Raw genomic sequence first — 24912 nt, forward strand, 5'->3', positions numbered from 1 at the left:
GAGATGGAAAGAATATATCCCAAGTTTGTAGTTCTGATTGTCAAGATTTAAGGTTAAAGTTTGGATTAATCTCTTAAATATGAAGAATAACAATGGATATCTCTTAAAAGCAAACCAAAGAAAACCATCATCAGTGAATCACAGCATTATCATTTTGAATAAATACTCTCAGGAGTTTGAAACTTGAGAAAATGAACCAGAAAAAAAATTATCTCTCTTTTACTTTCAACTTGGTACATAACCAGAGCTTAATCCAATGACAGTATTGATTTCTGATCTTTATCAGCTCTATCAGCTTGTTCAGTGGTTAGAGCCCTGGATGTAGACTCAGGAACAGCTAAGTTCAAATCCTGCCTTGGATATTTACTAGTTATGTTTTCCAGGACACACCACCAAATCACTACCTTTGTCTGTCTCACTGTCATAAACTGCAAAATGGACATAGTAATAGCACCTTCACAAATTGTTGAGAGGATCAAATGAGATAATATTTAGAACGTGCTTACCGCAGGGCCTGGTATGTAGTAGGCACTGTGTTAAGCACTTTCTTCATATTTTACTTTCCTCATATTCTTAAAAATACACTAAAAGTTCCATTATGGAGCAGTGCCCCCAAAATATACAAACTCCTTATAGAGTTCATCAAGATGGAACATTATTGTGAGCTTAGTGAAGAAAACATGTCAGACCCACACAAATACTATGATTCTTTGTTAAGAGATTTTGACAAATACAATGCTTTAGTGTGGAATGGGCTGTGACCTTATGCTGCTAACAGGAGCTGATGCCTTAGATGTGCCTAGCTGGAGGTTGAGACCATATGCTGTTTTCTACTGTTCTAACAAATTATAATTTTTCTGTTCCTTTGAATTCAAGCCCTTGAAAAAAAATGGACTCTATTGTGTTCATGGATGGAGCTGTTTCCCAAAGAAGTACTCACAGTAATCTAGATCTAGATGGGAACTTAGAAGCCTCCTACTCCAACCCCCTCATTATCCAGATGAGTTCACTGAAGCCTCCGCAAGTGAAAGGAATTACCCACGGAGGCAGAAGTTTGATAATTGTTAGAGGCAGGATCTGATCTTGGGTTCTCTGACTCTAAAGAAAGCATCCTTTCTACCGCAAAAAAGTGCCTCTTTTTCTTGTCCTTCTTTCTATTCATGTCATCTGTGCTAGTTTGAATCTTTCTTTAACGTTCCCTGATGCCTCCTTTTTTCCCCAGAGAGTAGATTTATGTGTGTGTATGTGTATGATATACATGTATATGGTATACATATATAGATATTCGATATGGGTGTATATAGGCATATATATGTGGGTATATACACCTATGTATATAGGTAGGTGTATGTGTTCAGATATGTATATGTATACACATATGTGTATATATACACCTGTATATGCATGTACTATGCACATACATATATTGCCATCCCTTCATAAATATTATCATTAGTGAGAATAAACCCACAACTAATTAAACTCTGGATAGATATCAGATAACTAAATTGCTATCCTATATTACAAAGACATTCAGGCTTATAAGAATATAAGCTTGAACTCATTCACCCAAATAAAGACCCAGTGAGGAGCATGTTTATCTATATCATCTATATCCATACAATAGCTATGTCTATTTATATCTATATAAACATATACCTCTATGTAGATAGTTAGAGATGTATAGATAGAGATATCTAAGTATATGTATATGCATACATATACATATACACACATGCATACTGTGGATGTGTAGTATATGCACACATATACATACACATTTACATATACGTTTATGAGTTGAGTACTGCTAAGCTACCATTGTAAGAGACCTTGAAACGGAACTTGAGTGCCCACTACTATCCCAAGATTAGCATGTTCCAATCAGGAAAGGCTCTTCATTGTCCTTACCTACATTTCCTGTCAGATATGACCCTTTTCTTTTATTGCATCCTTTGGCTGTCCACCTGACCAGATCTCACCCAGCCTGCGAGATCATGATAAAATCCAACTTCCTCCATTAAACCTCTCTGACTCCACAAATTTATGTCCATTTCTTTCTTATTTGAACTTCTGTAGCAGCTTATAGTTTAGATTGTGCCACTTAGCAAACAATTATCTGCTGCTTTTATTTTCCATTTGTTTTATTCATTAGTCCCACATTATAGACTGGCAGTAACTGCTTCCTACTTATTTCATTTAATCCGATAGTTACTTCAGATTTCTAGAAAGTATCCTTTTTAGTGGGAGAAGAATCAGTGTGGTACTATGGAAGAGAACTCTGGGTCTGGAGTCACAGGATCTGCATTTGAATCCAGCGGCTGCCAGTTCCTGCCTCTGTAATATTGAGCTTAACCTTTCAGACCTTCAGTTCTCTCATCTGTCAAATTAGGTCTTTGGCCTGGCTGGCCTCCAAGGTTGATTTTAGCTCTAAATATGTGATCCTATGATCTTTTAGTTATACTGGGCCTTTATTTGGGTTAACCATTCATAGTGAATGGGTCCTAGTTTATGGCCTTATGAACCAGAAAGTCTTCGACTATGTTGGATAAAAATTTAGTTATCTGATATCCATCTGATGTTTAATTGGTGATGGGTTCATTCTTACTAGGAGAATGTTTATAGAAGGATAGTGAAAGTGATGGAAGAAAAAAAAATTGATGACAAAAATACATGAAGGAAACAATGTAGATATCTTAGAAAGACCGTATTCTTGCCCTGGCATTTTTAATGCCAATATTTTATTAATCTCTGTTAACTATGTTGTTTTTTTCTTTTTTTTGAAGGGGAGGAGAAATGGAAAGAGGGAATAAAAATAAAGTAAGCTAGGCACCTGGTCCATAGCTTCATTCTGGGATCTGTGTGTTCTGTTTTGTATTAATAAATTGTCAAGAATGAGCAGGCCTTCATTATGATGGTACTTTATTGCTGAAGAGCTATTTTGAGTGAATCCAGGGGTATATTCATAAATACTTAACAAACAGGCTCTCTAGAAATAAAAAAAAACACCTTAAGTTTAATCTACATTACTAACTCTTATAAAATTTGGATAATTAACAAAACAATCAATCAAGCTCCAAGATGTAACGGCTTACATTGAAAATTTCACCATTCCAGTTCAAACTGGTTCCAGCACAACCTGAGTGATTCCCATTCCAGAAAATGATCTGGCATACAATTGCAGGAACTCAAAGAAGCATAACTAGGTAGAGGAGGCAGTATGATATAATGGAAAGAGTCAAAGCTCATCTCATTGTCCCAGGCATCTCTATAAGATAGTCAGATACAGAAGATTTGCAAGTCTGCATCCACGGAGGGAATCCCCTACCTGAATTCCCCACACTGATCAAAACTGAGGTTCAGACCCCAAATAAGGAAACAATGCAAAGATAATCAGAACACTAATATTCTATGTAAGTTCAACAGAGCATATTAGAAACAGTGAAGTAGCAAGGCCCTGGTTGAAGAGTCACAAATCTGGGTTCAAATCCTGGCTCTGCCATTTACTACCTGTATGACCTCAAGCAAGTCACATAAGATCTCTCTCTCTCTGCCCTAGTCCTTCATCAGTTAAATGACAGGGCTGGACTAGTTGGCCTCTGAAGGCCCTATCAGCTCCAAAATAGGACTCCATGAACATACGTTACTTGAAAGACTTGCAGGTGTTTTCCCCACTTAGAGATTAACCTTCCTTAGAGATTAATGTTGCCTACAGCAATGGGGAGCCATCCAACTGAAGTTATTTAAGAAAAGATTTGGAAGTCAGGTCTGGACTCATTGCCAGGCATAAAAATAGGCCGATTTCCTCAAAGATACTGAGTGCTGCAAACTGGCTGGATTCTGTGTGTAACTTGAAACCTCTTTGTCAGAGGGTATTGAACCTCCAGACTCAATCTCTCTCTCTCTCTCTCTCTCGATCTCTCTCTGTCTCTGTCTCTCTGTCTCTCTCTCTGTCTCTCTCGATCTCTCGATCTCTCTCTCTCTCTCTCTCTCTCTCTCTGTCTGTCTGCATTCTTGACCCAGGTACCTAATCCTGGATATAATCCAGATTCTGCTTTCTGTTTCTGGCCCCTCAGCTCAATATCCAGTATCCTCAGCAACAAAACTGTATGATTAGCCAATTGCTTGGTCTTCTTCCTAGGTGGGAGCCTTCTGACCAATCTGTTAGATGTTTGAGGATTTAGTTCATAGTCTGTGTATTCTAACAGTGTTTTAACAGAGGCCAAGGGATTGAACTAGCTAATGAATGGAGTTAGGGAGATAGGTAGTTCTGAACCAAAAATTGACTCAGTTCAGAGGATGTAAAGGCTAGTCATACACTTACGGGCTTAATGCAGGAGTCTTTACCTTGAGGTCCATGAACTTATACACACACACACACACACACACACACACACACACACAAAAGCACATATATATATATATGTGTATATATATATACACATATATATTTATATACACACACACACACACACACATATATATATATATGTATATATATCTGTGTATTTCAATATAAATTATTCCTTTGTCATATCCTGAGGGGTCCTTAGGCTTCACCAGAATGTCAAAGTGATAAGTAGGGGAGATAAAGATTTATTAAGCAAAAAGAGGAGGGATACACATTTATTAAGACTATCAGCCAGCTAGAGGGTACAAGAGATAAAGCATCAGGCCTGAAGTCAGGAAGATCTGAATTCAGATCTGGCCTCAAACACTTACTATCTGTGTGACTCTGGTCAAGTTACTTACCTTTGTTTGCCTCAATTTCTTCATCTATAAAATGAGCTGAAGAAGGAAATGGCAAACCAATCCAGTATCTTTGGAAGAAAATCCCAAATGGGGTCAAGAAGAGTCAGACACGCCTGAACCACAAATACTAAATAAGCATCTGGTATGTGGCAGGCATCATGCTAAGTACATTATAACTATTGTCTCATTTAATAAAAAGGTTTGTGACCCATACAAAAAGGGTCAAGAACTAATGCTTCAAGGGAACTTGTGAGAATCGATCTCCCATTCCTTCTCCTACCCTTATTTAGGAATGTATATAGCAGTATTCTAAAGGCTATATGTATGTACTGGGTTCAGAATGAGGAAGATAAATCTGGGTTCAAATGCTGCTTCTGATACTTCCTGGACAAGTACTGTAACTTCTCTATGGTTCAGGAAAAGCTCTAGGACATATCTCCTAACTCACATATGGCTAATGCTTTAAATGAAAAAAGTGGAGGTGGACATTTGTTGGGAGAGGGTGCTTCAACACTCAGAATAAATCAAGACTGGTAATTTAATACCAAGGGGATTGGAGAAGGGAAGACAAAGAAGCTTGGGGAAGAGAATGAAGAATTATAGACACTGAAAAGAGATAGTGGAATATTAAACTCCAGAAAGGGATTGATGGGCACCTTCTTTGGGCATCCAGTCTGTACTTTACATAATTATTCTATAATAGCATCTAAAAAGAGCAGTGGGGAGATTCAGTGGGAAGATTCAGTGCTCTGGTAGTGAAGCTATAGGGAAGGACAATGAAAGGGAAATGGAGGGACCCCAGAAAGGAAGGGGAGCAGCAGATTGGGGGCTTATATGCGTAGCTTTGGAGATGGGAGTGCACTAGTAATTGGCTGAATGCTTTGAGTAAAGTACATGCTCTACCAATGGGGAATGCGCTAACATAAACAAAGGACATCTGGCTGACTTGCTTTCTTGAGATGGAGGAAGTAAGGGGTCTTGGTGGGAGGTCTAAAGTTACAATTGTGAGCAAGGAGACAGAGCACGTTATAAGTACACTTTCACATTTAAATCACATCTCTCCAACCCCACTCTTCTAAAGGGAGGGGGGAAGTTATGTGTTAGAAAAAGAAAGCTCCGAGGATTTCTTCCTCCTGGTCAGAAATTTATCCTTGTTCATAGCTTAGAACTAATGAAAGATATAAATCATTTTGCTTCTCTGTAATGATTTACCCATATATAAAGAAATATTTTGACAATTCTGATCAATGCAGATACTATATTTATTTTTATATCATTATTCCTTGGTTCCTTGGGCAATTATGTTGATGCTATACTATAAATTTAAGGTAAATTGTGATTTATACAAGGTTGAAGTTTTCCCATTTCTTACCAAAAAAACCCCACCTTTATGTTAATTATCATTTGCTTCACAAGATTTGAAACACGAACCAATGTCAATGTTTCTGGTTCATATTTATCAAGCATACACCACATAGAAAACTCCAGCAAGATAAAACACAGTGTCTGTTTAGTCATGCATAAACCATCGCCATGGTGATTAGAGATGCTACCCCAGAATCTACTAACTAGTGAACTAGTAGAACTTCAGCTTCTGGGACTGGGTTTATAAAGAGATACTAGCATAGAAGAATATAGATCAAATGTATAAAGTTCAGAGTTTACTCTACATCTTGGAATCACATGGAGGGGCACTGTTGGATCCTGCCATTTTTCTCCCCAGTAACTCCCTTTTGAAAAACTGTGATGAGGCTGTGTTGCTGTTGTTGCTGCTGGGAACAGGTGTTTGCTAAGCTGATTGAATCATGTTTCATTAGATGATTCACTAAATTTCCTTCTCCCATGACATAATGTGAGAAAGAAAGGTGTGGCATTAATTGTTCCCTCCCCCATAGTTTTGTTTCAACTCTTCCCTATTAGATGGAAGACTTTAAAGCAGCTAGTGCCCCATTGCAGTTAGAAGTGTTTAGCACTGACTGCATATATACACCCTGATTCTGTGATCCTATTCCCTTTACTCCCTTTTCAAATTGATCCCCCTTTATATAAAGGAAATACTAATTTTCTTTGGGTGTTTAATGTTAAGAGTGCCAATTGAGATTTAGGAGAATGGTCAATGTAGGAAAAGCGGAAGATTAACACAGTCCCAGAGAGAGGTACCAAAAGGTGTAAGGGTAATGATTTTCCCACTAAGAATCACAATCCTTGTAGACTTGATCTACTATCATTGGTTAACCACCTCGAAGATGATTTATAAGAGAAAGTGTAAGCAAAGAGAGATTAATAACCTAAAGTGAATAAACACTTAGACAAGAGAGTTCTTAATTTGTGTGTATGTGTGTGTGTGTCTGTGTGTCTTTGTGTGTCTTTGTGTAATGGACTCCTTTGACTGTCTGGTAAACCTTATGGACCCATTCTCAAAATCATGCTTTTAAATGAATAAAATAAAATAAATAATCTATAGGAAAGCAATTATACTGAAATAATTATCAAAATATTAAAAAATAAAATAATTGCAGATTCCAGGTTAAGAATCTCTGCCATGGACATAGATATAGATTAATAAACTTTGTGAAGCAGCCTGGGACCTGGAAGGGGGTGTTTTTGGCATAGATCCTCTTTTGGTTGTTTTTTTTTAAATTATTATTATGCTTATTATTCCTCCTATATACCATTTTGGCACACTCCAGGTTATAAGTGAAGATTAAAAGAATGAGAGATTTCCCTTGACTCACACTCATCATTGCTATCTATATTACATTTAGGAATTGTCCCTTTCTCACTACCTCTACATACACACACACACACACACACACACACCACGTTTCTCTTTTATTCTCTTCTCCTTCCTTGCCTTCCCTTTCCTTCCCTCCACTCCTTTCTTCTTCTCCTTCTCCTTCTTCTCCTTCTCCTTCTCCTTCTCCTTCTCCTTCTCCTTCTCCTTCTCCTTCTCCTTCTCCTCCTCCTCCTCCTCCTCCTCCTCCTCCTCCTCCTCCTCCTCCTTCTCCTCCTTCTTCTCCTTCTTCTCCTTCTCCTTCTTCTCCTTCTCCTTCTTCTCCTTCTCCTCCTCCTCCTCCTCCTCCTCCTCCTCCTCCTCCTCCTCCTCCTCCTCCTCCCTAAGCTTGAAGGTCTGTGCTATCCTTTTCAAAGCTATTTCTCCACAGCAAGCTCTGCAACACCAGCTCTGCTCCTCCCCCAAGAACCCCAATCCGGACCGTGACTCAGATCTAAGCAGGCTCTGCACTCCCGCTCTTTTCAGCCACTTAATTCCTCCCACCATGTGGCCCTGGGGCCAGAAGCAACTTCAGCTGTAGCTCTGTAAGCAGCATCAGAACTGCACCACCTTGGCAGCCCCGGGGCAGTGGCCTACCGCGAACTCCTTTCACTCTGTCCCCAGTTTTTCCCACTAACCTTCTCTGCTGTCTTTGGTGTTTGTGGATTGAGAAATTTGGTAACTGCCACAGCTCACTGATTCAGGGTGCTATGCCTGTTCTGCTAGCCTCCCAGCCTGGTTGGTCCAGGTGCAGCTCACGCTGGGCTCTGCTCCACTCTGCTCCCAGCATTGTGTGATAGACCTTACCCAGCGACCATCCAGGCTGTCCTTGGCTGAAGCCCTGCTTCCCTTTGCTATTTTGTGGGTTCTGCACTTCTAGAATTTGTTCAGAGCCATTTTTGTAGGTGTTTAGAGCATCCTGGGGGAGATCTTTAGGCAAGTCCCTCCTTTCCGGCTGCCATCTTGGCTCTGCCCCCCTACCCCCTAGAATGCAATATTCTTTAGGGCAAGGATTTAATTTATCACTTCACTTTCTTTTTCTCTTTTATTTTCCCTCCTTTCTTTTCTTTTCATTCATTCTTTCTTTCTTCTTTTTTCTTTTTTTGGTGGTCTCTTTACCTAGCCCAGTCTTTGACATATGCTAAACTCTTCATGAATGTTAGTTGACTTATTGATCATAAGATAAGCTGGAGCCTGATTTTAAAGTGCTTAAAATGCCAAATAGAAGAATTTCTGTTTTATCCTACAGGTGATGGGGAGCCATTTTTGTCTAATTGTTTTGTTTGTTTTTTGAGTAAGGAAGTAACTATCAGAGTTTGAGAGATCTTGATATTACACCCACCCATCCCCCAAATGATAAACTCCATGAAAACAAGAACCATGTCTCACTTATCTTAGTATTTTCCCCAGTATCTAGCAAAGTGCTTTGCACAGAGAATGTGTTTAATAAATGCTTGTGGAACAAATTACTGTATAAGAAATACTCTTCTCTAGCCATGTTCCAGCTGAGTCACATCTCAGAAAATCCTAGTGTGATCCATATTATCAAACTTGCTTCATTACATTCTGATGTTTGTTAGCCATACTGTTAATTCTGGTATGAGGTAACATAGACATTCCCCCAAAACACCTCGATATGCAAAATCACACAATGAAAACCACTGAATTTTTGGAGGAAACGAAACTTCTTCATGACATATAAAAAAATAAGATTTGAACCTAATACAAAAATCAGTAGCATGATTTTACACATGTTAAATGGTTTAAGACATACACAAATGTTACTATTATTAGTGGCTGTGTCTATGGACTCCAGCCCCATTGACTGCTGTTCAGGTTGCAAGAGTAAATTGGGCAAACCACTGCAACTCCACTGGTGGTCATAGTTGAAGGGAATGGGCTTAGTGTGGACTCTCCCTCCTTCACCTACAGCCCCCATATTGTGCCAGAAGACAATAAATATGGTGCTTTACTTTGATAAGGACCTGAAGTTTACTTGCGGAAGTGGGAGGGGGAAGGGATTCTAGCTCATGAGTTATTATGAAGTAATGCGATTTTCTTCATTCTCTCCAGTGTTTGGAAGAAATCTTCCAGAACCTGACTCAAAATTCTAGTTATGCTCCAAATGTTCCCTAAAATGTGATAATCACTTTGGAACACAGTCGAGTTTTCAGAACACACATTATAGGCAGAACTGAGTGTACTTCCCATATTTGTGGCAACTTTTGAGGCCATTGGTTTTCTCATTGTTCTTATTGGATAATCTCTTCTCTTACAATAATCCACTGACACTTCATTTCATTAGCCAATCTCCATGGCTATTCTTCTTAATTCCTCTTTTTCTTTTTTTGTGGCATCTTGCTTAGGGAATACACCTGAACTTTTTTTTCTATTTTCCATTTCATTTTAAATTTTTTCTTCTTCATATCTTCAAGTCTTCATGTAAATATATATTTTTTATTAGGCCTCCTTAGATGAATTCAATTCCCGGACTATAGTTCACTATTCCTATACTTTACCAAGAGTTCAGAAATCCAAACTTTGTCTTCTTAACTACTTGTTAATTTTCCAATTCTGCTTTTCTCTTATGATGGCCCAGTGATTGTCATCCCGCTTGTGTCCCTAAAGTCTTCTGTCTCTTGCCTGGGACTTTGCTATTCCTAGTTTTATTTGTCCACATGTCACTCAAAATAGGCAATTGGCTTCTTTGAAATGACTACTATTCCTGAGTAGAAGATGATCATATTGCTGGGGCAGAGCCAAGATGGCAACTGGAAAGCAGGGACTTGTATGAGCTCCCCGCCATGTCCCTCCAAAAACCTATAAAAATGGCTCTGAACAAATTCTAGAACTGCAGAACCCACAAAATAGCAGAGGGAAGCAGGGATTCAGCCCAATACAGCCTGAATGGTCACTGGGTGAGGTCTATTGGGCACGGAGCAGAGGGGAGAGGAGCCCAGCATGGACAGTGGCAGGACCAACCAGACCAGGAGCTGGGTGGAACAGGCCCTAACACCTTGAATCAGTGAGCTGTGGCAGTTACCAGACTTCTCAACCCAAAAACACCAAAGAGAAGGTTAGTGGGAAAAGTAGGGGGGGTAGAGTGAAAAGAGTTCCAGTTTGGCCACCGCCCCGGGGGCAGCAGGGGGAGGTGCAGCTACAAAACTAGAGCTTCAGTTGCTTCTGGCCCCAGGCGTATCTGGTGGAAAGAATTAAGTGGCAGATCAGAACAGGAGTACAGAGCATGCTTAAGATTTGTGTCAGGTCCAGGTTGGCAGTTCTTGGGGAAGGACGAGTGCTGGTATGGCAGAACTGGCTGTATAGAAATAGCTCTGAAATCAACAGTGCATCCCCTCAAGCTTGGAACAAAGTACTCTTTACTCTACAGTCATACCCCGCTGAAAAACTCAAGGGTCAAGTAAGTTGGCTGGGAACATGGCCAGGCAGCAAAAATGCCCCCAGATTCAGTCTCAAACTTTGGAATCTTTCTTTGGTTACAAAGAAGACCAAAACACAGCCAGAAGAAGTCAACAAAGTCAAAGACCCTACATCAAAAGCCTCCAAGAAAAGCATGAACTGGTCTCAGGCCATGGAAGAGCTCAAAAAGGATTTGGAAAAGCAAGTTAGAGAAGCAGAGGAAAAATTGGGAAGAGAATTGAGAAAGATGCAAGAAAACCATGAAAAACAAGTCAATGACTTGCTAAAGGAGACCCAAAAAATACTGAAAAAAATATTGAAGAAAACAACACCTTAAAAATAGACTAATTCAAATGGACAAAGAGCTCCAAAAAGCCAATGAGGAGAAGAATGCCTTGAAAGGCAGAATTACCCAAATGGAAAAGGAGGTCCAGAACACCACTGAAGAAAATACTACCTTAAAAATTAGACTGGAGCAAGTGGAAGCTAATGACTTAATGAGAAATGAAGACATTATAAAACAGAACCAAATGAACGAAAAAGTGGAAGACAATGTGAAATATCTCCTTGGAAAAACTACTGACCTGGAAAATAGATCCAGGAGGGATACTTTTAAAATTATTGGACTACCTGAAAGCCATGATCAAAAAAAGAGCCTAGATATCATCTTTCAAGAAATTATCAAGGAGAACTGCCCTGATATTCTAGAGCCAGACGGCAAAATAGATACTGAAAGAATCCACCGATTGACTCCTCAAAAAAATCCCAAAAAGAAAACTCCTAGGAATATTGTCACCAAATTCCAGAGCTCCCAGATCATGGAGCAAATACTACAAGCAGTCAGAAAAAAACAATTTGAGTATTGTGGAAACACAATCAGGATAACACAGGATCTAGCAGCTTCCACATTAAGGGACCAAAGGGCTTGGAATATGATATTCCGAAGGTCAATGGAGCTAGGATTAAAACCAAAAATCACCTACCCAGTAAAACTGAGTATCATGCTCAAAGGCAAAATATGGATTTTCAACAAAATAGAGGGCTTTCAAGCTTTGTCAGTAAAAAGACCAGAGCTGAATAGAAAATTTAACTTTCAAACACAAGAATCAAGAGAAGCATGAAAAGGTAAACAAGAAAGAGAAATCATAAGGGACTTACTAAAGTTGAACTGTTTTGTTTACATTCCTACACGGAAAGATGATGTTTGTAATTCATGAGACCTCAGTATCATAGTACCTGAAAGGAATATGCATATATATATATGTATGTATGTTTGTGTACAAATATCTATACATATGTGTGTCTATGTATGGATATATGTAGTTGTGTGTATATATGCATACATACATATATATATATATACATATATATATATATGGAGAGAGAGAGAGAGAGAGAGAGAGACAGGGGGGCCCAAGGTGAGTTGAATATGGAGGAATGATATCTAAAAAAAAAAATCAAATAATTAAAGGATAAGAGAGGAATATATTGAGAGAGGGAGAAAGGGAGAGATAGAATGGAGTAAATTATCTCACATAAAAGTGGCAAGAAAGAGCGGTTCTGTAGGAAGGCAAGATGGGGCAGGTGAGGAAGAATGAGTAAATCTTGCTCTCATTGGATTTTACCTGAGGAGGGAATACCATGCATACTCAATTGGGCATCTTACCCCACAGGAAAGAAGGAGGAAGAATATAAAAAAGTGGGGACAATAGAAGGGGGGGCAGACGGGGTGGAGGTAATCAAAAACAAACACTTTCTAAAAGGGACAGGGTTAAGGGAGCAAATTCAATAAAGGGGGATAGGTTAGGAAGGAGCAAAACATAATCAATCTTTCACAACATGAGTATTGTGGAAAGGTTTTACGTAATGTGGCCTATGTTGAATTGCTTGCCTTCTTAGGGAAGGTGGACAGGGAGGGAAGAGGAGAGAGAATTTGGAACTCAAAGTTTTAAAAACAGACATTCAAAAACAAAAAAAAATATGTTTTTGCATGCAACTAGGAAATAAGATACACAGGCAATGGGGTGCAGAAATTTATCTTGCCCTGCAAGAGAAGAAGGGAAAGGGGGATGGGTAGGGAGTGGGATGACAAAAGGGAGGGCTGACTGGGGATACAGGCAACCAGAATATATGCCATCTTGGTGTGTGCTGGAGGGTAGAAATGGGGAGAAAATTTGTAATTCAAACTCTTGTGAAAATCAATGCTGAAAACTAAATATATTAAATAAATTAAATAAAATTAAAAAATTAAAAATGATAATCATATTTCACACCCTCATTTTCTGATGAAGCAAATGAGGTACAGATTTGTTATGTGTCTCAGCATGGTGTCACACAGCTAGTAAGTATCTAAAACCAGAATTAAACCCAGTTCTTCCTGATTTTCAAGGCCAGTGTATCATTCTATATTTTCCATCAAAAATTACCTGATTGTTTAATTGTTTTAAGATGCCATCTCTCACCCCACAAGGCTTCCTCCAAATGCACAGTGATGTCTGAAAGTCCTTTAACAGGAGATATGTGTTTTTATTTCACAATTTGTAATATAGTTGGAAAACTTTACATGCCTTTTGGAGAGGTAATATAGTAACAAATTTACATTCAAGTGTAAGTTACTTAAATCTTTGCAAGGAGCAGTTGTAAAGGCAAGGAAGCTCTGGAAGAAAAAGAACATTCTGGACATCAGAAATAGGGGTAGATGATTTCATAGAAGGAATAAAGAGCTGCATAAAGAGGCAGCTGGAGGGAGTGTGTACAAAGCCACATTCTTGTTATTTCTATATTTTGCCCTAAGGCAAGCCTGCATGTGAGTATTTAGCAAACCAAAACAGACATATAGAAGGAAAAAAAATATTACTACTAAATTTACTCCTGTATTTCAAAATAAAGTACACTCTTTGAGGAGGTTCCTACTTTAAACATGTTCTAAACAGCAAGTTTTGTTCTCATTAGAGCTCCAAATTGGTCAGTTTTTTCTTAAATATAGATTAAATTTATTCTAGCAGTCCTCTATGTATGCTTTACAAGTAGAAGAAAAGGAGAAAAATGGTTAGCAGTTTATATTGTTAACAATTACTCTGCAACTCGGTGACACTGACCTCCTTCTTGTTCCTCATGCAAGACACTGCATCTCCCAACTCTAAATTGTCCTTGGCTCTCCCACATGCCTGGAATGCTCTCCCTGCTCATCTGTATCTCCTAGCTTCTCTGACTTTCCTTAAGTCTCAACTACAATCCTAGCTTCTACTAGAAATTTTTTGCCATCCCTTTTAAGGCTACTGCCTTCCTTCTAAAATTAGCTTCGGTTTATTATTTGTTCTATCTCTGTCTCTCTGTCTCTGTCAATCTCTCTCTCTCTCTCTCTCTCTCTCTCTCTCTCTCTCTCTCTCTCTCTCTCTCTCTCTCTCTATCTCTCTCCCCCTCTCTCTTTCTCTCATTTTTACAAGTTGTATCTCACCCCAGTAGACTCCCTTCATCGTTGAGGGCAGGAACTGCTTTTTTCCCTTTCATGTTCCCAGTACTTAACACAATGCCTGGCACATAGGAGGCACTTGATAAATGTCCGTTGATATGACTTTTGTGAAGAGTGTAATGACTGCTGGACTTATTAACGTAGTCTAGCAAATGTTTCTCATTGAAATGATGAAAATTAAAGTGAGAGTATGTTAGACTAGATGACCACTAAGCTACTTTCCAACTCTCATCTCCATTTTCAGGGAATAATGTGTGCGTACTTGTGCATGATATTTTCCCCCAAATAATTGTTTTATCAGTCTCTTTGAACCATATTTGGTTATGTTTCTGAATAATTATTACATATGGTATTATCACATTAAAATTACAAAAGAGTTGGCAAGACCATATTTTATGTTACATGTAATAAACACAATTAGTTAATTATGATGCTAGAACCATTTATCAGTGATGATAAAAGCAGCTTTTAATAGGTGTAGCTTAATTTTGAGACCCCAAGTGGTTTACATAATCCTGACCAAGTTATCTTTTTGCCATGAAAATTCTGATAATTAAATATGTAACCTGTCAAAAATCAATTTTTTTCTCTTTTTGATCTATAACCTCAGGAAAATTAATATCAAATAAAACCTTTTCAATTTTTCCAATAACTTATCTATTTTCCTGTTTATTATCACTGTATAATAGTTGAAATGGGGTTTTATCCCATTTTTGTTGAAAGGGAAACTGGTGTGTGTGTGTGTGTGTGTGTGTGTATAAAATAGTATGCATTAATACGTAATACCATATATTATATGTAAATATATAATATACCTCATACATAAATATACAGCATACATTATACATAATGCCACATAGTATATGTAAATGTGTAATATATTATATATAAATATGTATAGTATATATAACACCACATATATAATACTATATATTATATGTAAAAGGAATATTTTTAAAAATCCTATTTTTCAAGGTCAGAATGGAAAGTCAATGGATTTGATGATGAAGCAAGTAGATCATTTTGCAGTCTTTCGGCAGAGGAATCAGTAATTCTTTATAACACTCTCTTTTATGGCCTACAGAATTAGCTTTCAGCTAAGCAGTCAGTAAGAAAAAAAATACAGAATTTTTATTATAATAGCGAACTCATTTGCCTCCCTAGCCAGGCTCTACCAGTCTTCACTCCATCTTGCACACAACTTCCACAATCAGCTTTCTCAATCAAAGTTCTGACATGTTCAGAAATCTTAAATGACTCTCTGATATTTCTAAAAGCTTCTTGATCTGGCATTTAAGGTTCTCTAGATTCTGCCTCTAACCTACCTCTTTACCCAACAAAATAAGACTCACTGCTATGCCCTGAGCTTGTCTCACAATATCCTATCTTCACACATTTGCATCAACAGCCCTCTCTTCTTGCAATGCCCTCCATACTCATTTTTTTTCTTTTCAGAATTTTATCCTCCTTCAAGGCTCAGCTCAGATGCCACCTCCTTCAACTGTCTCATCTCTCCCTTGGACTCAAGGCCTTCCTTATTAGTACTTTTTTTCTTGCTCAATTATGCCTGTAGAAATTTGATTTTTCTTTAGTCTCTCTTCATTTCATTCTCAGTTTACATTTATTTGTGTTCATGTTGTCTCTCCCTAGCAAAAGTGCATGTAAAGATTGTGCCTAATTTGCCTGGAACTGTCAGCACACCTTAGAGAGCATTAATTCTGCTATCTCCCTTTCTTATGAAAGCTTCTTCCCATCAAGAAGCAAGAAATGCAAGCAAAGCTATTCTCCCAGTAGAAGCCCCTCTAACGTCAGGGATAATTTCACTTTTGTCTTTTTATCCCCAATGTCTAGCAAAGTATTTTGTGTGCCCTAGACATTTATTAAATTTATTAATTTTAATTGAATTGGATTTCTGATCATACAATAACACCAAAAAGCAATTGTTATCAGTTTTATTGCCTGAATGATACCATTACAGAGAGTGTACATACAGAAACCTGGGAGTTTTACCCAAACCTTCAACTGACTGCATGATTTAAGGTAGCCTACTTAGCCTCCCTGGCCCTCAGCTATTATCTGCATTCAGTGAGGAGTTTGAAGTAATTGATCTCTAAAGTTTTGTGATTTTGTGCTTGATTTATTAATATGATGCTTCTAAGTCTGTCTGATATTTTCCTATCTTAAAAAAAACACTTAATATCATGAAAATAAGACCATCCTCCGTATCCTTAAGCTAAAATGAACACAGAAAAAAAATAAAAATAAATTCATAAAAGCAGAAATCTTAGGCATAAAATTTTTATTTTAATAAATAATCTTAAATAAAAATAAAAACTAAATAAAAATAGAAAAATTACTAAAATAAATATTTTACTGACCGTAATATAATAAAGTTACATTCAATAGATGATCGCTGAAGAAAGGATTAAATTTAACTGGAGACTAACTTAAATAATTGATGAGTCAAAGAACAAATAACAAAATAAACATAATACCATCAAAGAAAATGACCGGAGAGAGAGACAGAAAGAGAAAGAGCAAGAGAAGTAACCAAAATTTTAGGGGTTACAAAGGGGAAATTTTACATCTCTTTAACTTTTGCAAATTCAAAAGAGAAAGAACAGATCAATGAATTGGGCATGAAACTAACACTAGAAAACCAATAAATTGCAAAAACAATTAAATACAAAAAATAAATTCTGTAGATCAAAAAAGAAATTGGCAAAATAGAAGCAAACAAAAGCACAAATAAAATAGATTATAAAGTTAGATAATAATAATAATAATAACAATAATAATGTTAGCTTTTTTCTTGCTTAAATATGCCTGTAGAAATTTGATTCTTCTTTGGTCTCTTTTCATTTCCTTCTCAGTTTATATTTATCTGTGTTCATGTTGTCTCTCTACACAGCATTTACTTTGTACCAGACACAGTGCTAACTACTTTACAATTTTTTTTATTTTATCTTCACAGAAACCCTGTAAAAGGTAAGTGCTATTATTATTCCCATTTTAGAAATTAAGAAAACGAGGCAGAAAGGTTAAATGACTTACCCAGGGTCATAGAGCTAGAAAGTATCTGAGGTCATATTTGAAATCTGGTCTTCCTGACTCAAGACTCAGCACACTATACCTGAAAAAAAGAAGTAAATTGAAAAAGGAAACAATATCAGCAATGAAAAGGATAATTCACAACAAATGAAGAAGTGGGAGACATTATTAGAAATTTATTTTCCTTACTGTCTGCCAACAAAGCTGATAACCCAAAAGATTGACCAAGATTACAAAAATAAAAAATGACAAATATTGGAGGGGCTTCAGGACATAAGAATATTAATGGTGTTAATAGAGATGCTAATTGGGTCCAGTAATTCTGAAAAGCAGCTTGAAACCATGTCCCCAAAGTCAATAAATTTCCATACCCTTTAAGAGAGGGATACCACTACTTGGCTTATACCTAAAAAGATGGGAAAGAACAACAACCAAAACAAGGATCCATATGTACAAAAATAGTTTTTGCAGCTAGGTGGCACAGTGATAGGATGTTAGATTTGGAGTCAGGGAGAACAAAGTTCAAATCTGGTTTCAGAAACTTCCTAGCTATGTGGTCCCCAACAAATCACTTAACCTCCATTTGCCTGTTCTTACCTATGTAAAATCAGGGTAATCATAGCAATTCTCTTTAGAGTTGTTGTGAACATCAATTGAAATGACATGTAAAGTGCTTTGCAAGCTTTCAAGGACAGTATTCATGCACTTTTACTGGCAGTTTTTTTTTGTAGTGGCAGAACTGGAAAATAAGATGATGCCTATAATTTGAGGAATGACTGAAAAAATTATTATAAATGAATTTAAGAATACTTTTGTGCAATAAAAATGATGAAAAGTCCTGGGAAGATTTATATGAATTGATGTACAGTGAAGTGAACAGAACCAGGACAACAATAATAGCAGGATTGTAAAGACAAAGATCTTTGAAAGGTTTAGGAACTCTGATCAATGAAGTTACCAACCACAATTCCAGAGTATCTGTGATAAAACATGTCCGCTTTCAGAAATGAACAGTATAAATGCATTTCATTTAATATCCCCTCTTCTGACAGGGAGGGGATGAACTCTAGATGAAGAATCAGACATACATCTGAAAAGAGACCGTGGAAGAATTAGTTTTGCTCCACTGTGCATTTTTGTTACAAGAGTTTTCCTTTTTCTTTGTTTTATTTTCCCCTTAATTGAGGGAGAGGTGATAAAGGAGGGAAAGTGAATAAATATTTGTTAATTAAAAGAATTAAAATTTTAAAAACTTAATTAATAACATAGCATAGTATTGAGATTGCTGGATTTGGAGTCAGAAGATGGGCAATTTAACCACTTCTATGTCAGATACTGTTTGTGACACTTTGGACACATAGGGCACATTGCTCCACGGCTCTTGATCTCAGTCCTGCTTTGTAAAATGCAGGGGCAGGGGGAGGGTTGGATGAAGTGATCTATGAGGTTCCTTCCATCTCTGTGACTAGAATCTTATGTGACATCATACATTCAACCCAAATTTGGAGAAATAATTATGATTTATACCTCATTTGGCATTTGTTACTTTAGAAATATGTTAAGATATTATATAAATAAATGTTAAAAAAAACCTATGAGGTTTGACTGATTGCATTCATTTTTTTTTTCTGCATCTGTGGATAATTCCATTCCTGAAGTTTTGCTTTTCTGTGGGGGGAGGGAACTTCTATTTTATTAGACTAGACAAGAAACAAATAATGACTTAGAATTAGACATTTGACAGTTAAAATGAGAATTTTATGCCTTTTTTTATAAATTTATTTATTTAACATCTTTAGTTTTCAGCATTGATTTTCACAAGAGTTTGAATTACAAATTTTCTCCCCATTTCTACCCTCCCCCCACTCCAAGATGGCATATATTCTGGTTGCCCTGTTCCTCAGTGAGCCCTCCCTTCTGTCATGCCACTCCCCTCCCATCCCCTTTTCCCTTCTTTTCTTGTAGGGCAAGATAAATTTCTATGCCCCATTGCCTGTGTATCTTATTTTCTAGTTGCATGCAAAAACTTTTTTTTTGAACATCTGTTTTTAAAACTTTGAGTTCCAAATTCTTTCCCCTCTTCCCTTCCCACCCACTCTCCCTAAGAAGTCAAGCAATTCAACATAGGCCACATGTGTATCATTATGTATGGCCCTTCCACAATACTCATGTTGTGAAAGACTAACTATATTTTGCTCCTTCCCAACCCATCCCCCTATATTGAATTTTCTCCCTTGACCCTGTCCCCTTTCGAAACTGTTTGTTTTTGATTACCTCCACCCCCATCTGCCCTCCCCTCCATCATCTCCCCCATTTTTTATCTTCTTCCCTCTTCTTTCCTGTGGGGTAAGATAGCCAATTGGGTATGTATGGTATTCTCTCCTCAGGCCAAATCTGATGAGAGCAAGATTCACTTATTCCCGCCTTACCTGCCCTCTCCCCTCCTCCCACAGTACTGTTTCCTCTTGCCACCTTTATGCGAGATAATCCACCCCATTCTATCTCTCCCTATCTACCTCTCTCAATTTGATTTTATTTCTTTTAGATACCTTCCCTTCATCTTCAACTCACCCTGTGGCCTCTCTCCCTCTCTCTCTCTCTCTCTCTCTCTCTCTCTCTCTCTCTCTCTCTCTCCATATATATATATATATATATATATATATATATATATATATATATATACATACATATATACATACACATTCATTTATATATATATATAAAAACATATATATATATAAACATATATATATGCATATTCCCTTCAGCTACCCTAATACTGAGGTCTCATGAATCATACACGTCATCTTTCCATCCATGTAGGAATGTAAACAAAACAGTTCAACTTCAGTAAGTCTCTTGCAATTTCTTTTTCTTGTTCTTTTTCTTGATTACCTTTTCATGCTTCTCTTGATTCTTGTGTTTGAAAGTCAAATTTTCTATTCAGCTCTGGTCTTTTCACTGAGAAAGCTTGAAAGTCCTCTATTTTATTGAAAGTACATATTTTGCCTTGGAGCATGATACTCAGTTTTGCTGGGTAGGTGATTCTTGGTTTTAATCCTAGCTCCATTGACCTCCAGAATATCATATTCCAAGCCCTTCAATCTCTTAATGTAGAAGTTCCCAGATCTTTGATTATTCTGATTGTGTTTCCACAATACTCAAATTGTTTCTTTCTGGCTGCATGGTCAAATCCCATATCTGATTATGGGATTCTACCATAGGTTTTCCAGCCTCCAAATCCAGCACTACTATGGGCCAATGAAATAGCAAAAATGAAAGATAAGAAATTTCAAATGCCACATTGATAACACCAAGATATTAAAAAAAACCTAAACAAAATCTTTTAGCACATTGGATAGCTCTTTTAAGGAGTTGTTGTAGACTTGAAGAGGATTAAATTGTGTGAAAGGGTTTTGTTTGTTTTGTTTTTATTGGTGGAAAGAATACTGATATTCATAAGAAGCATAAACTCAAAATGAAAGTAAAGGATTATATCCTCAATTAAACTGCATTCTCCTTGTGGAACCATGTTGTATTCATCATTGCATATGCCACATCTCCTAGTATAATGACTTTCAAAAGAATATGTCCTCAATAGATGGTTGTTGTATTAATCGTTTAAATTATTTCAACTATTTTGTAAAATATTTGTTAAATTAATTATGAAACTATTGACCCAACTGATATTTGGAAAGAACAGTTTAACAATTTTTCAAACCTAATTCAATGACTTTTTTTATAGGATCCCAGAATTACTTTGAAGTTAACACTCCACTAGAAATAGTAATGGAACTCTGTACAGAAATAAATATGACAACGGAGACTGAGGCAGCATCAGAGACTTTTGAAAGCAATGTGTCATCAGTACTAGTGCTACCAGATAAAATATCTTGTGAGGTAAGCTTAATACATTTGTAACTACCTGATATTGCCAATTATTATCAATATTATCAGATTGTATATTTAGTGACAAAATTTGCATTCTTTGATTTCATCAACTGTGTTTGATGATTTTATAACCTAATACTTTCTGCTGATCATTGTAGTAGAATGCTAAATTGATGATAATAAAAGTTATTTCCAAATAAAGGAGAAATTTGTGAGAGGGAACAACTGAGAATCATTCATCACTTTCACCATAATCATCTTTATCTATTCATCTAGTCAACATTTTTGAGTGCCTACAATGTGAGCACTGATTCACAGTGCTAGAGGCTCTTGGAGGAATACCACAAGAGGAAGAGATGGTTTTTGCCATTTAGAAACAAATTTTACTTAGGGAGATAAAATATAATGTAAGCACTCTCTAACTTATAATGACCAAATTATCAGTATTTCTATCATATGATGGCTAGTTGGCACTGTGCTAGAGGAAGGGTCTTCATTAAGTTGGGGAAGTGCTAAGCATTCCATGACTTTCCAAATTCCTTTCTGTGATCTACTGTTGATTTTTTTATATATGATATTCATTCATTTACTAAATTTGATCCATGTGATAGATATGATATATGTTATATTATTTTTATTGAGTGGCAACATAGAATATTGATTAGAGAACTTTCCATTAAGTCAAGAAGACCTGAGTTCAAACCCCACCTGTGACACATACTGGCTCTGTGACTCTGGGGAAATAATTTAACCTCTGAGGGCTCCCAAGTCATCCTCTAAGACTCTAAATTATAGAGCTAGTATAGATGAGTACTGTCAGAAGAACTGAGAGGTCCTTGTACTGAAGAAATCACATGTTCAGACCTATTCCCCATTATTTTATCATCCTGTAAAACCCCATCAGCCTTAGTACTCCACCTCATCACTACCCTGTATACCTCTGATCAGAGAGTAGGGTCATGAGCCCCAAACCCTCAATTTAAGGAGGAATTTCGGTTTGGACATTTCATTTCTCACCTGATTGTACTACTATGAGTTGACTTTGACTCCTCCACCATGGCCTCACATTGGATACCTTCAACTCCCTATTCTCCAATTTCTCTCCTGTCTTTCAGCCACCTTTTATGTATTGTGTTCTCCCATTTGATCATAAGCTCCTTGAGGGCAGGGACTGTCATTTTTTTTTTGCATTTGTGTCTCCAGTGCTTAGCATAATGCTTGCCACATAGTAGTCACTTGATAAATATTTATTGACCGACTGATTTTCATTAAACCTATATACTTATAATGATTTTTTTTTCATTTTACCCACATGGGTTTACATAGATGGCTTCTGAGATCCCTTCCAACACAAATACTTTGCCAGTTTGATTCCATGGAGGCATGTTTGAATTTCATAAACCTTTTGGATACTCTTTTAGAATTTTTCCTATGTGTGAGTGTGTGTGTATACACGCAAAGATTATATACATACATACATACACATAAACATATATGTATATGTGTAAATATATGTGTGTGGATAGATAGATATAGATGTGGATCACCTATTATGTCCATATCATTGTGATAGATACTCTTGAGATCAAAAGAGAAGTACAGTACATGATCTTAGTTCTCAGGGGACTGTGAATGGACAGAGTCACATGGTTAAAAAGAATGTCTATTGTTAGAGACATGGGGGAAAAGAGGCCAGAGAAATAGTTTGGAGTTATGTCATAAACCTTAAAATGGAGTCATGTAACATTGAATATAAATAAGGTTTAATTATGTGAGGAAATCCAAGAACTGGGGGCAAGAAGGGCAAAGGAGATTAATGAAAAGAATTGGGGTATAAATCAAAAGAGGCAGCAAAACAGGTTATATGGAAATATTTGTTCTATTTCTTAAGTTCAGAATAAGATACTCTTGCTTATTTTCAAAATTGTTTAGAGGCAAAACTAATCTTGGGTGACACAGGATCCAATATAGTCTCAACCATTGGACAAAAGCTAATAAAAATTAAACATAATTGAAATAAATGTAAATTATTACAATTGAGTTCAAATAATTTTCATAAGTGCAACATAATAAGGGTTGGGGTGAATATCAGTCCACCTGAAAAAAGATCTAGGAGTTTTAAGAATCATAAACCAAGACACAGAGCCAAGATGGAAGCTGGAAAGCAGGGACTTGCTTAAGCTGTCCTTAAAATCCCTCTAAACACCTGTAAAAATGGCTCAGAACAAATTCTAGAGCTGCGGAACTCACAAAATAGCAGAGGGAAACAGGTCTCCAGTCCAGGATGGACACTGGAAAGGGTCCATCACATGGTGCTAAGAGCGGATCACAGCCCAGCATGGGCCATGCCAGGTCAGACCAGACTGGGAGTCAGCCAGCCAGAACAGGCCTTAGGGCCATGGATCATTGAGCTGTGGCAGTTATTAGACTTCTCAACCCACAAAAGCCAAAGAGCAGGTTAGTGGGAAACTGCGGCATCAAGGTGACAGCGGTCTGGCCACCAGCCCTGGGGGTGGCAATGTGGTGCAGTGGGGGTGATGGCAGCAGCAGGAAGCTCCTGAGTCTGCGTCCAGAGCTCCAGTGTCAGCTGCTTCTTGAATCCCTGGCTCACATGGTGGGAGGAATCCAGCAGCAAATCAGAGCAGGAATGCAAGGAGCGCTTTGTGGGCACAAAGGCAGGTTCTCTTGCTGTTCCCTGCTTGGATCTGGTTTGCAGTCCTGTTTGGCAGTTCTTTGGGGAGGAGGAGCACTGGCGTGGCAGAGCCTGTGGTGATGGTTGAGTAGAAGTAGCTCTGAAAACAGCAGTTCTTGGACCCTAAAGCATGGGAAAAAGTACTCTCTACTCTACAAGCAGTCATACCCTGACAAAAAGCTCAAGGGTCATGAAGTTGGCTGGAAACATGAACAGGCAGCAAAAACAAACTCAGACCCAAACTCAAACTCAACCTCAAGCTGTAGATTCTTGTCTTTGTGACAAAGAAGATCAAAACATACAGCCAGAAGTCAACAAAGCCAAAAATCCTCCATCAAAAGCCTCCAAGAAAAACATGAATTGGTCTCAGGCCATGAAAGAGCTCAAAAATAATTTGGAAAAGAGAAGTAGAGGAAAAATTGGGAAGAGAAATGAGAGTGATGCAAGAAAACCATGAAAAACAAGTCAATGACTTGCTAAAGGAGACCCCAAAAATACTGAAAAAAAATAACACCTTAAAAAATAGACTAACTCAAATGGCAAAAGAGCTCCAAAAAGCCAATGAGGAGAAGAATGCCTTGAAAGGCAGAATTAGCCAAATGGAAAAGGAAGTCCAAAAGACTACTTTTTGGCTTTAATATAGAGAAAATTATTTTTCAAGTACTAGGTGACCCTTGACATCATTTCCAACTGAGATTCTGGTTTTTAATGCAGTGTTAAATAGTTCAGAGATTATACTGAAAGAAGTGGGGTCCAATGATGGAAATAATATTTTGGGAAGATAGTCTGTCAGTTGTATCCAGGATATACGTGAGACAAGAGACAACAAAGACAATAAAAAGACTAGTTTGGAGTTTAATGCAT

The 24912-nt window shown here is 37.4% G+C and overlaps 1 protein-coding gene across 1 annotated transcript in view; it reads left to right on the forward strand.

Annotated features, from left to right (window-relative positions):
* BANK1 (B cell scaffold protein with ankyrin repeats 1) overlaps window positions 1-24912 on the forward strand; it is a 368388-nt gene that overhangs the window by 25934 nt on the left and 317542 nt on the right. Inside the window, exon 3 of the mRNA XM_036764957.1 lies at window positions 21211-21365. Within this exon, the coding sequence (XP_036620852.1) occupies window positions 21211-21365 (155 nt within the window). The remainder of the gene's footprint in view (window positions 1-21210; window positions 21366-24912) is intronic.

The sequence above is a fragment of the Trichosurus vulpecula genome, chromosome 6 (genome assembly GCF_011100635.1).
Source record: "Trichosurus vulpecula isolate mTriVul1 chromosome 6, mTriVul1.pri, whole genome shotgun sequence".
Lineage (NCBI taxonomy): Eukaryota > Metazoa > Chordata > Mammalia > Diprotodontia > Phalangeridae > Trichosurus > Trichosurus vulpecula.